Below are 15,218 nucleotides of genomic sequence, written 5' to 3' on the forward strand. Positions count from 1 at the left end.
CTACTGTCCAGGCTGCCTGTGTACAGCTTCATGAGCCATGGCATTAAGGGCTAGGCGGGGTCCCCAAGGATACATACAGGCATTTTAACATCCCCAACAGTTATTTTCTGGTCTGGGAATAAAGTCCCTTCCTGCAGCTTTTGAAACAGACCAGAGTTCCTGAAGATGCGAGCGTCATGTACCTTTCCCGGCCATCCTACGTTGATGTTGGTGAAACATCCCTTGTGATCCACCAGAGCTTGCAGCACTATCAAAAAGTACCCCTTGCGGTTTATGTACTCGGCGGCTTGGTGCTCCGGTGCCAAGATAGGGATATGGGTTCCATCTATAGCCCCACCACAGTTAGGGAATCCCATTGCAGCAAAGCTATCCACTATGACCTGCACATTTCCCAGGGTCACTACCCTTGATATCAGCAGATCTTTGATTGCGTGGGCTACCTGCGTCACAGCAGCCCCCACAGTAGATTTGCCCACTCCAAATTGATTCCCAACTGACCGGTAGCTGTCTGGCATTGCAAGCTTCCACAGGGCTATCGCCACTCGCTTCTCAACTGTGAGGGCTGCTCTCATCTTGGTATTCATGCGCTTCAGGGCAGGGGAAAGCAAGTCACAAAGTTCCATGAAAGTGCCCTTACGCATGCGAAAGTTTCACAGCCACTGGGAATCGTCCCAGACCTGCAACACTATGCGGTCCCACCAGTCTGTGCTTGTTTCCCGAGCCCAGAATCGGTGTTCCACAGCATGAACCTGCCCCATTAGCACCATGATGCATGCATTGGCAGGGCCCATGCTTTCAGAGAAATCTGTGTCCATGTCCTGATCACTCACGTGACCGCGCTGGCGTCGCCTCCTCGCCCGGTATCGCTTTGCCAGGTTCTGGTGCTGCATATACTGCTGGATAATGCGTGTGGTGTTTAATGTGCTCCTAAAGTGAGCTGAGCGGCCTCCATGCTTGCCTTGGTATGGCGTCCGCACAGAAAAAAGGCACGGAACGATTGTCTGCCGTTGCTCTGACGGAGGGAGGGGCGACTGATGACACGGCTTACAGGGTTGGCTTCAGGGAGCTAAAGTCAACAAAGGGGGTGCCTGTACATCAAGGAGTATTTCAGGCAGGACTGCACAGAGGGTTCCAATAAGAAATGGTGCACCTAAGTTATCGTTCTTATTGGAACAAGAAGGTTAGCCTGGCCTCTGATTGATACATGGCTAGATTTACCTCGCTGCACCTTCTCTGTGAGTGACTGCAGTGTGATCTAGAGGAATGAGTTCCCTAGACAGGGGAGGAGGCAAATGAGTACAAAACAAATCTGGTCTATTTCTTGTTCTGACCCACTCCATCTATCTTTTACATCTTTGGCTGGCAGCAGACGGTGCAGAAGGACTGCATGCCATCCACATCTCATGGCTGCTCGGCAGAAGATGGTACAGTATGACTGCTAGCCATCTTCATCTCTTGCCTGCCTGGCAGAAGATGGTACAATACAACTGCTAGCAATCCTCATCTCTTGCCTGCCTGGCAGAAGATGGTACAGTACGACTGCTAGCAGTCCGTATCGCCTGCCCGCTCACCATAAGACGGTTCAATAGGACTGACTGCAGGACTAAAGAGAATGACCTGGTCAAGTCACTCCAAATTTAGTCCCTGCGCCCATGTCTGCCCAGGCGCTCCCAGCCGACGTGGCCAGGAGCACCTCGGACACGACGAGGACGACTACCAGTCGTATTCCACCGTCTGCTGCCAGAAGGCAATGGGTTGCTGCTACTGTGCAGCAAAGCCGTACCGCGTCTGCCAGCACCCAGGAGACATAGGGTGACGGTTACCTGAGTGGGCTCCATGCTTGCCGTGGTATGGCATCTGCACAGGTAACTCAGGAAAAAAGGCACGAAATGATTGTCTGCCCTTGCTTTCACGGAGGGAGGGAGGGAACGGGGGCCTGACGATACATACCCAGAACCACCCGCGACAATGTTTTAGCCCCATCAGAGTGCTCCATTGTGACTGCTCTGGACAGCACTCTCAGATGCCCGATTGTTTGCCGTTGCTGTGACGCCGGGAGGGGCGCTTACAGGGTTGGCTTCAGGGAGCTAAAATCAACAAAGGGGGTGGCTTTACATCAAGGAGTATTTCAGGCAGGACTTCACGGAGGGTTCCAATAAGAAATGGTGCACCTAAGTTATTGTCCTTATTGGAACAAGAAGGTAAGCCTGACCTCTGATTGATACATGGCTAGATTTACCTCGCTGCACCTTCTCTGTGAGTGACTGCAGTGTGACCTAGAGGAATGAGTCCCCTAGACAGGGGAGGGGGGGAAGCAAATGAGTACAAAACAAATCTGATCTATTTCTTGTTTTGATCCACTCCATCTATCTTTTACATCTTTGGCTGGCAGCAGACGGTGCAGAAGGAATGCATGCCATCCACATCTCATGGCTGCTCAGCAGAAGATGGTACAGTACGACTGCTAGCAGTCCGTATCGCCTGCCCACTCACCATAAGACGGTTCAATAGGACTGACTGCAGGACTAAAGAGAATGACCTGGTCAAGTCACTTCAAATTTAGTCCCTGCACCCATGTCTGCCCAGGCGCTTCCAGCCGACGTGGCCAGGAGCACCTTAGACATGACGATGACGGCTACCAGTTGTACTGTACCGTCTGCTGCCACAAGGCAAGGGGTTGCTGCTACTGTGTAGCAATGCCGTACCGCGTCTGCCAGCCCCCAGGAGACATAGGGTGACGGTTACCTGAGCGGGCTCCATGCTTGCCGTGGTATGGCGTCTGCACAGGTAACTCAGGAAAAAAGGCGCGAAATGATTGTCTGCCCTTGCTTTCACGGAGGGAGGGAGGGAACGGGGGCCTGACGATATGTACCCAGAACCACCCGCGACAATGTTTTAGCCCCATCAGGCATTGGGATCTCAACCCAGAATTCCAATGGGCAGCGGAGACTGCGGGAACTGTGGGATAGCTACCCACAGTGCAACGCTCCGGAAGTCAACTCTAGCCTCGGTACTGTGGAAGCGCTCCGCCGAGTTAATGCACTTAATGCACTTAGAGCATTTTCTGTGGGGACACACACACACTTGAATATATAAAACCGATTTCTAAAAAAACGACTTCTATAAATTCGACCTTATTCCGTAGTGTAGACATACCCTTGGGGTATTGGTGTAAAAGTTTAAATAGTTGAATGATTCTGGTCATTTAAAGGTGGTAAAGCCATTTAATCTTCATATAATTCCTCAGGCTCTTATACTGGTGACTGCACCTCTGCATATGGCAAACACTCAACAAATCCAAATAGCAGCTCTTTTCCTTACTATAAAATGTATTAAGTTCAGACTTCACAAGGGCTATAAGTCTCCTAAAAACTTTTGTTGGGCCAAATGTAGTTAGTGCTATTGCTCATACTACTACTTTTTCTTCATCATAGCTCATCTGAATCTTAAGTCATGGAGTCTGACTTAATTACTGTGCTAAAACCCAACTTCAAAGTATACATGCTCCTACATGCTATTGTGACAGTATTTTTTTTTCTATTTTTATTGGTAGCCTTGCTCAGTGTTGAAGTGAGGTACCACATTCCACTTAAATTTTACTAGTACCCTGTTGTAGGTGTGCTATTGCTGCCAATTAATAGGTGAGAACAATGATTCTATTAAGCTGCTTTGCTTATTTGAGTTTGAACCAAAGCTGCTGGTCCTGACCCTGGGGTAGTAAATAAGAGCATGGTTTAGAAAGGAACACTATCAATGTGAAAGTGAAGCTTTGGCAGCTAAACTGGATCATTACTCTTAATAGTTTCTTGGCCAAGAAATGTTCTCCTTAAGATCACCTAGTAAAAAGACCCAGTGTGGGTAGTTGTAGCATCTGAAAGGTAATGCTTTCAACAGTAAAACTCCTGTTACTTTGCACTGAACCCATTACTTAGGCAGGTACTGAAAAATATCTAAGTAAAAGCTACAGAGGTCAAGGTTTCAAACAGGATCATATGTCAGTGTCTTAAATCTATGGAACTTCTGTGTTGCAGTAGTGCTAGGGAGCTTGATCTCAAGGTAGGGCTCCCTACTATGTAAGTGCAGAACTCTAGATTCCTACCTTGAATAACTTGGTTCTCTCTGAACACAACATGCAGCTGTGGGACTTTCATAACTTGAGCAATTGGTTTCTGTGAAATTGCCAATGTAATGATTGCATAGTTTGTTGAACCCTTTACATGAGGGTTTATAATAGAAATTCTATATCAGATTAAATCTAGGGCCCTAAACTTGTAAAACTTGTTATAAATTTCCATGAACATTCTACTGTTGGATTTTTGAAAAATACAGAATGGTCCCATACACATGCATCAGCCTAGATCCATAAAGGTCTTAAGTGCTTAAACTCCAAACTTAGATGCCTGTTCTAACTCCTGGACGAGTCATTCTCACTTTCTTTCTGACACATGTTCCACTGCAGATAAATGCTTAGATGAGACTATTTCTCCCTGTGATTAAGGCACTTACTAAGAATTGGGAGATCCTGTGTCCAGTGGCCCACCCCAATCACTTTCACTCTTTATTGGTCCACTGTGGAAAAGCTTTAACAAGAAAAAGGGAACCCCCTATTGGAATAGCTCATACATCAGTGGTTTGAACAAGGGTCTCTGAGTTTCCAGTCCAGTCCTGCGCCTTCCTGCTCCCCTCCAGCACCAACACACCATAGCTTCAGATAAGCTCAAGGATCTGTCTAAACAGGCATGAGGGAGGGTAAAGGTAAACACACCCTTAAGAGGGATAAATTACCTCATCTTTCTTTTATAAAGAGGACAGCCTCCCCCTACCCTCAGTACCAAGAGAGACTCCACACCCCCGTGCAAGTGTGTCTGGAGTTCATGGGGAATGTCTGTTGGCAACAACAATAGTGACAGCTCAGTGCACTCTGAAGCTGTTGACGCAAGGGATGGGTCTGAACACTGCAAGAGAGAGAAGGAACCTTTCACTTCCTGCACTGGCAGTACTGCACTACAAGAAGACTGCCTCACACAAACTTGCACCACCAGATCGCCTCGAGTCAGGAATCCTTCCCACTGTCTGCCAGACTAGCATATTCTTGAGGATCTAGCTATCTATAGAGTTGCCAGTCCTTTCAGTCCCAGTATTGCCCACGAATATTCCTACACCAATGCTGTGTCAGATGCCAATTCTGAGTACAAGTCACGCTGTCAAGGCTCCGACAACAGTTCACCGCTTACTGGTTCCTTCCCTCAGAGTGTCACAAGGCAGATGGTACCATCAGTTCCACCAGTGGAGTCAGGCGACTCATTCCTCCACTGAACAGGAAGTGATACCAGAAGTTTCACTAACAGTCCTGAGGTGAGAAGTGGACCCGGATAGGGCTTCCAGAGCTTTCCCAATGCCACCACATCCCCACACAGAACATTATTGGCCTAATGACCAGTGATTCCCCCATGGGGTCCTCCTCTGATCCCACTCACTGGTCATATTATAATTCCTTAAATCCCTATTTCAGAGTTCTGAATTACAAAGACCCTGGGCAATGCTTTAGACAGAGATCACTACCCAGAGAGGATTTTCAGGCCCCTCTGCCCCCGGAAGGTTTTAGAGGAACAACCTCTACCACCAGATCCGCTGGCAGCACTTTCTTCTTCATGGATGAGGCAGTGGCACCAGCCTCACCTTCACCACTAGATGACTATAAACAATATTAGGACCTCTTTAGGGAAGATTACAGATAGTCTCCAGATCCCTTTGGAGGATGTTCAATCCATAAGCTTCTGGAGATCCTCTTTAAATGAAGGCAACTTGTTTGCAGCCCTCAATTAGAAGGAAGCCTACTATCATATAGACATTCATCCAGCACACAGGAGATTCTGCACTTCACAGTGGTCCAGGAATACTTTAAATACAGGGCTCTTCGCTTCAGCTTATTGGCAGCACTGTGAGTTTTTACAAAGTTTCTCTCTGTGGTAGCAGTGTATCTGCAGCACCAAGGCAGCCCTGTATTTCCTCAGCAATTGGCTGCTCAAGGGACAGCCATACAAGAAGGTGCAGATGGCAGTCCTCTCCTCACTCGATCTCTTTCACTTGTTGGGGCTTCACGCAGCTCTAGAAAAGTCCACTTTGACACTTATATACAGTTACAGATTTTATCTGAGTGAATCTGAATTCAATTTCAGCCAAAGCATACTTACCACTAGACAGATTCCTCATGATATGGGATCTCAATGCCCAACTCCGACTCAGCCACCAGACAACAGTCTGGTTCTGCCTGGTTCTTCTAGGTCACATGGCTGCCTGTACCTGTGCAGGGGCATATGCAGAAATTTAAATTTGACTGCTTTTGGTGGGGCAAGTTCTGTGTCCCCACCACAGCTTCAAGGCTGGAGGAATTATCAGCTCCTGCCAGGGCAGGAAGAGCTCGCTCTCCCTGCTGTGGCCCCAGAGCTAGAAGAGCTGTTAGCTCCGCCGCAGCCCTGGGGCTGGAGGAGTTCTATGCTCATGCCAGTTGTTGTGGGTGTGCCCCTGCTTGCCCCCCCCACACACACATACCTCTGTGGCTATGCAATACCTTTTGTGAGACTTCACCTCTGTTGCCTCCAGGCATGGCTGAAGACAGTCTACATCCCAAGCAGGCACACCCTGGACAAAACAAGTTTTGCTCCCTCAGGGTGTCCTCACATCCCTCACTTGGTGGGAAAACAGACTGTCTGTGTAGGGATTTCCTTCATCCCTCTACCACCCACAAAGACACTTATGGATACCTCCCTACTGGCCTAGGGAGACCTGGGTGACTATATAACTAAGTGTGCTTGGAATCCACCAGAATCCAAACTGCACGTTGATCTTCTTGAGCTTCAGGCACTTCGTGAAGCTTGCAAGAGGTTTCTACCCTTTCATCCAGTGCACACGTCCAAGTCATGTCAGACCACATCATTATAGTACATTATGTAAATAAGCAGGGAGGAGCAAAGTCTTCCCTACTCCACGTGGTGTGATCAGACTCTGGAACTGGTGCATCTGGCATCAGATCACGCTCAACAGTTCACCGACCAAGAGCAGTGAACGCCTTATCAAACAGCCTGAAGCGCTTCCATCAGGATCACAAATGGGAGCTCCCCTCTTTAGTGGCACAGATCATTTTCTGGCAGTGAGGTTTCCCATCCTGGGACCTCTTCGTAACCCAAGCAAACAAGGAATGCCCAGACAACTTCTCCTGAGCTGCACAGCGGCACAACTCCAAAGGGGACTATGTCTTTCTGGTACCATGGTCAGATCCACTCATGGACGCCTTTCCTTCCATTCCTCTATTATTTTGCAACCTCAAAAATGTCAGGCAGGACAAGGCAAAAGTAATCCTGGTAGTACCTTGTGGCGGAGACAATTTGCCTTCACCACCACCCTGTAGATAGCCTCTCACCCATGAATATATCTACAACCGCTTCTGCACCTACTGTCTCAGAACAGGGACAGAACTAACCATCCCAACCTGGCCTCTCTATCTGGCAGCCTGGTTTTTGGATGGTCAACAGATTTAGAGATCATGCTCTGAACAGGTCCACTCCATCTTCAACAAACAGCAGGAGACTCTCTACAAGAAAGTACTGTGTAGCCAAATGGAAGTTGTTCTACCTCTGGCGTCAACAGCATAACTTATCTCTAGAAGAGTCTGGGATCCCTTTTATTCTGGACTATGTTCTTTCCTTGAAGACATCAGGCTCATCTGCCAGTTTCCTGCGTGTGCATCTGGCAGCTATCAACGCCTTCCTTCTCCGATGGAGAACTCCTCCATCTTTACCCATCCCACAACAGTGTGAAGTTCCTGAAAGGCATCATCAGAGCCTTTCCAGCAGCACTACAATGTGCACTGGCCAGGAACATGAACTTGGTACTCTTGGCACTTATGAACCCACCATTCGAGCCTCTGGCCTCTTTTGTATCTCTCCATAAAAACAGCCTTTCTAATGGCTATCACCTCTGCTAGAGGAGTGGGTGAGCTTGAGGACCCCCTGGCGGATCCTCCCTACACAGTGTTTCACTGGGAGAAAGTGTCCTCAAGATTGCATACCAACTTCATCTCGAAGGTTCCCTCTGAATTTCACCTGAATCAGACTGTTCATTTGCCCATTTTCTATCTAAAACCTCATAACAAACAGGGAGGACAGGAAGCTCCACTCTTCAGATGTCCACAGAGCTTTAGCCTTCTACTTGCAGAGGACTAAGCCCTTTAGGAAGTCTCTGTTCTCAGCAATGAAAACAGTCTTGAAGCAGCATTCCCCATAGACTCCCGAGATGGATTTCAGAGTCTATTCTCCTCTTCTGTGAGATTATGAAGCCCCTTCCCTTCCCTTCCAGCTGTCAAGGCAGACATTACTAGAGCACAAGCTGTCTCAGTGGCCTCCCTGCAGGGAGTTCCCCTCTTGGAATTTTGTAGCGTGACAACTTGCGGTTTCATTTGCATCATTACTAGGCTTTGCGCCCGTGTTTAAATTTCATCTGGGATGCCTCCTTTGATTCAGTGATTTTACAATCTGTGATGCAGCTTCCTCGCACCCTTCTCCACAATGAGTACTACTTGGGAGTCACCCACTGTGAATATCCATAGGGACCAGCACTCAAAGAAATGGAGGTTATTTACCTTATAGTAACTGGAGTTCTTAGAGATGCGTGGTTCCCATGGGTATAGTCCATGTGTCCTCTTCCCTACTGTTCAGACTGTCACCTGATTCACAGTGAAGCAGGAACTGGAGAAACAGTCAGTCCACAACACCCTTTAAACCCTCAGTTCAGCAGAGGCACAAGTACGAGACGGCCCAGGTGCAGACCAACAAACACTGCTCTTGCAAAAGCATCCAGTCTCAGGAACAGGGAGCACATGTACACCCACAGTGAATACTCCTGAGGACCACACATCTCAAAGAACTCTAGTTACTATATGGTAATTAACCTCTATTTTCCAACCATTGGATCTCATGTCTTTTTCTGCTAGATTAAAGAGCTCTCTACTATTAGAAATTTCTTTCCTATATAGGTACTTGTAGACTGATCAGGTTACCTCTTAGACTGAAATTCTTAAACCTCTCAATATAAGGCATGTTTCCAGATCTCAAATCATTCTTGTAGCTCTTTGCTGAACCACTTCTAATTTTTCAACTTTTTTATTTTTTTAAAGTGTGGACACCAGAACTGAACACAGTATTCCAATAATGGTCTCACTATGCTTTATACAGCGGAAATATCGCCTTCCTACTCCTACTTGATGTTCCCATTTACATATCCAAGAATCCCACTCTACTCCCTCTGACAGATGTCAGAAAGATTAGGTATTAAAACTGAGGTCACCATGTGCAACTGGAGCATTAACTGAACCCAACAAGAAGTTGCACAATCCTAAGTGTGACTGACACTCAGACCAACCGTGTGGAAAGGATCCTCCCCATCCCAGGGTTAAAAAGATAAGAAGAAATTGAAAAGAAATCTCACCAAGATTATATTTCCACTTCTATTTCTTTAATATAGTAACTATAGATTTTCTTGCTAAGTTTATACATTCTAGTGAGACCTCAAGTAACCATATTTTAGATTGTAACTCCTTTATAAATCCAAGCAAATTAGCCAAAGACAGACTGAAAACAATACCTTTAAGCAATTGTTTTTAGTAGTCTACAATTGTCCCTTTTCAACCAATTCATTTGAACAAGAGTAACCAAACTTTTAAAGTGCCTTAAAAACAAGTGCATCCTTGAAAGTGTGATAAATGAGTTAGATACTAAAGAATTACGAATCGATGATCATAAGTAAACATAGTAAGAAACCTTGATAATTTGCATCATTCCTTGATATAACTGTTGAGCCTCATGTCTGATAATTGCTTGCAAGACTGTATCGTGTATGTATAGTACACACCTACAACATTGGTTTGGTTACACGAGTGGTCAACAGTTGATTGTATACTAATGTGCTTCTGGGTGGATTAATAAATTATTGATTAGATAAGAATAGGCAAGTGTCCTGATTTGAGAATAATGTTCAAGTTAAAAGTTGATCTGAAAAGAACCCAGTATTAATATTAGTTAGCTAACACTCCCAGGACTCAGTAAAAAAGGGTTATTCTATTAAATTCCATTCTATATTGGCTATAACACATATTCAATTGACAAACCTAGTTTGTTAGATTTCAGCAAATAAATAAAAATGGACCTCCTTTCACGCTTACATAATTTTGCAGAAAGGAGGACTAGTATACATTGTGACTCCTTATTACTGGCCATCAGGGCGCAGTATTACTACCAACTTTAGGACAGTGTACACCCATTGATTCATTTACCTCCTGAAGGAATAGAAGTCAGCAGCAGTAAGATTTTGCAGAGGGTCACACAGGTTTCAGGCATGATCTCCATGCTTCATAGGAAGTGTCAGAAGGGGGTAAGAAATCACATCCATGATACTTTTGTTATAATTAAATATATATGACTTATTAGTGTAAGTTTGGCTAGAAGTTATGTTTGTTCTGGACGTTCACAACAGTAAGATGTACAACTTTTTGAGAAACGTTCATTAAAGTAAGTTTTTCTTTCTGTCTTTTATACTTATGAAATCATCTTAGTGCTTTTATTTTTACTCTTCCCTTCTTTACATTTTGAGAGAGATTTCTTAAAGCAGCCCATACTGAGATGTTCCACTGCTCAGCCAAAAAAAAAAACCCTGCAAGCATACACACCAACAGGACACTCAAATCCACAGTGTTTCTGCCTTTCCCGTCCATACAAGAACAGCAGCTACGCTGAATTATACATATACATAAACAGCATTATGAAAAAAGATGATTTGCTGACAAAATTTCTGATGAGAAATCTAGCATAACTGCTCATAAAAGCAATAGTAAGCAAAGTTATATTTAACCTCGTCTGCAGATACCTTGTATAAATGCACATACAACTAGAGAAAATATTTAAAGCATGACTCTGTAGTATTAAATGTCCACTTAAATAAAATTTCTTTTTTTAAAAAAGGCTAATTAATTCAATGTGGTGGTGCTACAGAAAATGTCAAGCCACTGTACTAAAGAGGACTTCTGAGTCTGCAGAGCATTCTTTAATTGTAATAATTTTTATTACATTAATCCTAATAAAATCTTATTAATTTTCAAATTCCTAATAACATTTCTTTAGACGGGGAGCCAATATGAATTATACTTCCAATAGATTTTAAAAATTCTTACAGAGTAATCAAAATAAAACATTTATATTTGTTTGAAAACAAAAATACAAGGAGTTTTAACGAAGAACTTGGCTGGATTTCTGATAAATAGTATTCCTCAATTATTTCTTACATACAAGTTTTTTTTGTTTTAAATAAATAGAAATAGATTTACAGGACTACAGCATTTCATATATGGACTTTGGGTACAATTTTCAGAAGTGCATAAGTCCGAGTGACTTGGCTTCCTAAATCACTTAGGAAAAGGAGACTCAGGATCCTAAGTTATTTAGGCACTTCTGAAAACTCTACCCTTCATGACTTCAATATTCTATGGTCATTGTTGTGAAGTATGAACTTCGCTTGATCTTTGTTTTAGACCCAAGAGTTCCGTTTTCAGTTCTCCAGGCTTAGGCGGCATTTCAGGTATAGTCTATAAAATAAATAAAACAAAGAGGTGTCAGTGCTCAAAATCTGTGACTGATATATAGAAAACTGAGCTAAACAAAACAGAAAATTAGACATCCCCTGAGAGGCAAAAAAGAACACTACATTCAAGTTACAATTTTGTCTCCCTCTTTCTTGAGCTAATTGTAAACTGATCTCTAGCATCAACCAAATTTCTTTCTAATTCAACTTCAACTTCTTACATCTGGCAATTTGACTTTAATCCTTTGGAACAACTTGATCTTGGGGGAGGTGGGGAATACCTTTTCTTTTCCAAGGAACCCTTCCCACAGTACTAAATTCCATTCCAGGGATGGAGAAGAGCCACTGAAACCTGGTTATTTTATAGGACATTAGAAGTGTGGGTGGCATTTTAGTTACTAGAGATCTGAAGTGGACTGTTTTTTCACCATCTCCCTTAAGAATAAAGCTCAAACTGATGTATCCTTCCCTTAATCGTCATGTATTGCCACATGGTTTCCTGATAAGCAGCTGTCTCACTTCAATTAAGTCATCCACCTTTGTAACTGCCATTCCAGTTAACCAGGTCAGGGTGCACGTGCACAAGGACTCCCAAAGATACAATTTGAAAATGGTGGGAGAATATGGGAAGTGCTTGGCCACAGGAACAAGAGCCTCTTCTACTCTTCAGAAGAGGAATGTAGCTGTATTATGTGGCCAGTATATATTTAAATTGCCAAAGGGAGCTTCAGATTATACTCCAAACCAGCATGGGTGATTGTGGAAATTCTCATCCTCACCAGCCCTCACACTGGTCTTGAAGATGAAACACTTACACTGGGGGTGGGGGGAAAAAAATGAACCCTTCACATTATTTAACCTTTGCTGCTTTTAAAGCTATAAGCTTTTAGAGTCTTCACTAGTTTAAATAACTACAGATAAGCATTTTGTACAGCTATACATTTTGTCATTATATGTCAAATAAACCATTTCATAAAATTACTATATACTTCCTAATTACTAATCTACTGGTAGGAAAAGTATCACTCTAAAACTGTGGAAAGATTCTTTAAGGATAATTTTTCTTTTTAAAGAATTCCTGTTTTGAAAAGGGCATTGTGAAACTGGTCTTTTGTTTCCTCTACTAGAGGGCAGATCTACCCCACCACTTTTTGAAATAAAGTTACACAAGTTTAAACAACAAAAGCTCTAATACAGATGGAGTGGGATGTCTTATAGGTTGCAGAAGCTCTAGGGCATTGGTTCAAATTTAAACCTGGTCACCAGTTACCATCCGATGGCTGCTGGATTAAGACAATCGGTTCAAATGAAACCACCCTGTATCTAGTGATTGCAATGTGGACGCATCTTCTATCACCGCAACTGGTACTTTTATCAGCAGCCTTATGAGAGAAGCCAAAGTTCTAATAGGCATGGAAACAGAAGTTACCCCCTCTCCCCTCGAAGGATTGCCTCCAGATCAGGGAGAAGACATATGGGTGGTACACTGTGGAGTACCTTGTGCTGGTATTGCCATAATTTCTATTCTGTGGAGATAAAAAAAAATCTGCAGTCCTGAAGAGTGATGTTAAGTATTAAATTCAGTTTCTTTTTAATAGATTTGTTCTTAACAGCAAAATTTTGATTCTATTTCCTCTACATTTTTGGGAAAGATGGAAGAATAAATAAAAAGAGTGTATAATAGCTCCATCTGAGAAGATAATAAAAGCTCAGTTACCACTGCGTTAATAAGACAGCAACTGTTTACATCGGAGCCACATAAAATACTTTACGCTCTATGCAGCCACACTTTGCATCTGCACAGGTGTAGTAATAGTAGATTATGCTAGTGTATAAATAAGGCAACAAAGCCATGTTAATTTCAGCTCCATTTTTTGAAGCGAAGGAATATTGTTTTCCTAATGTAAAAGGGACAAAGTAAGGAAAAAAAAAAGGTTGTAAGAGTCAACAGCTTGGGAAAATATGGGAGGTAAAAAGCAAGCTGTAAGACTCAGATGTCAAACCATTACAATATTTTTTCAACATTTGATTTGCATGGATTTTCACCCCTTACATTTCTAGACAAAGTGAACTATAAATCTCTACCAAGACTGGTTTCAAAGTAGCAGCCATTTTAGTCTGCATACATAAAAAGAAAAGGAGTACCTGTGGCACCTTAGAGACTAACAAATTTATTAGAAGCATTTCACCTGGTTTAGGATTGAATTCACAAAAATGTCACATGCTTTCCACTCCAATCATAAGTAGATCCAACTTTGCCCAGAAGTTCACTTCGGAGCTTTAGGCCTTAATAAAACAAGTTAACCTTTTCCTGGTTCTGTGTCCAATTCCTTTAAAAACAAAGATTTATTATATACTTTCAAGTCCTGGAAAAATTACTACCTCCGCATGTAGTATTGCGTTACTACTACAATCTGCTTCCCAACCAAGCTGTGAAAGCAACTAACTGCTGACTCTGATTTAAGTGAAAGAAGAAAACAAAATATATCTTGTAGATATTACCAACTTGGGATTCTAGCTCTTCTAGTCTAGAGCTGAAGAGAATCTTTTAACTCCAGAGAAAAGGTAACTTTGACAAAAATACGCTTAGAAGAGTACCAATTTTCATTGCACTCTAATACACATTGTTCTTCAAAACTGAGGGAAAATCCCAAGACATGACTTTCTAGCAGCTTCACATATTTGCCTCTTTTTCCTTATTATTGTACTTACAAACAAGCATATCAACCTTTTGAAATGGAAGTGTTTTGGTATTTTTGCCACAGTGACCTTAACTATGTCCACTGAACAGCATTCCTATAGGAGAAATTTCAAAACGCATATTACTTAGCAGTTATAAGTGAAATGAAAATCAAAACCTTAAATCACTTACAAGATCAGGTCTGTAATATCTATGCACAACTTCTGCACCTGCAAACATAGCCAGTGTACTTGCACTGAGCATTTTCAAGTAGCGAGGCCAAGATACCCCAGCGGGCATGATGAAGAGCAGACGGCACTTGAGATTGGAATACTCCAACTGACCGAGTGAAAAATTAGGGAAAAAAAGTTGCAATAAATTAGTATGCCAACTAGCCCACTCTGAAATACAATTCGCCCTATTGGAATCTGTTAACAAGAAACTACACCCACCTTCGGCAGGAAATAGAGATGGGGTGGGGAAGCCTTTTGCAATGGAGCCTCACTTAAAAAGTTTAAAAGCAAGTAAAGAAGAAACCGTGCTTTTAAAATGTTCAAACCTCTTAAACACACTGCAGAGGTAACAGCTCCCCCCGTGGACATCAGCCGACGGGACTCTTTGTCCTTACCCCCAAAGGCACCTCCACAAACTCTGGAGAGAACCCCACTGCCCAACCATGCTACACACATCATCCTGTGCCGGTGATTAAGGCATGGAAAATGCACCTACCTGCATGCAGCGAAGCTCCACTACACCGGTCTGACAGCGCTTGTGCTCTGTCCCGGACACTGAACATTAGGAGGAGGTCCCGGATGACAAGCTGTCCGCTCACAACAGCCCCAAGAGCCCTGGGACAAGCTGGCCGACCCGGCCTTCCGCAGAAAAGGAGGAGCCGAGCGCCTCTCATCAC

The 15,218-nt window shown here is 43.5% G+C and overlaps 1 protein-coding gene across 1 annotated transcript; it reads right to left on the minus strand.

The window, feature by feature from the left end:
- Window positions 1-9,488: 9,488 nt before the first annotated feature.
- UQCC6 (ubiquinol-cytochrome c reductase complex assembly factor 6) lies at window positions 9,489-15,206 on the minus strand. Its single transcript, XM_048831706.2, has 3 exons — window positions 15,038-15,206; window positions 14,501-14,647; window positions 9,489-11,632 (listed from the first exon to the last, which is right to left on the minus strand). Exons 1-3 carry the CDS (start codon window positions 15,041-15,043, stop codon window positions 11,537-11,539), a joined length of 249 nt encoding a protein of 82 aa, XP_048687663.1. The 5' UTR covers window positions 15,044-15,206; the 3' UTR covers window positions 9,489-11,536.
- Between the last annotated feature and the right edge of the window lie 12 nt (window positions 15,207-15,218).

This window comes from Caretta caretta, chromosome 1, assembly GCF_965140235.1.
Source record: "Caretta caretta isolate rCarCar2 chromosome 1, rCarCar1.hap1, whole genome shotgun sequence".
Taxonomy (NCBI): Eukaryota; Metazoa; Chordata; order Testudines; family Cheloniidae; genus Caretta; species Caretta caretta.

Excerpts from the sequence above, each read along its gene's own strand:
- UQCC6 (XM_048831706.2), bottom strand. Across the intron at positions 11,633-14,500 it reads GATATTACAGACCTGATCTT|ACTATACCTGAAATGCCGCC; the intron begins GTAAGTGATTTA and ends TTTATTTTATAG.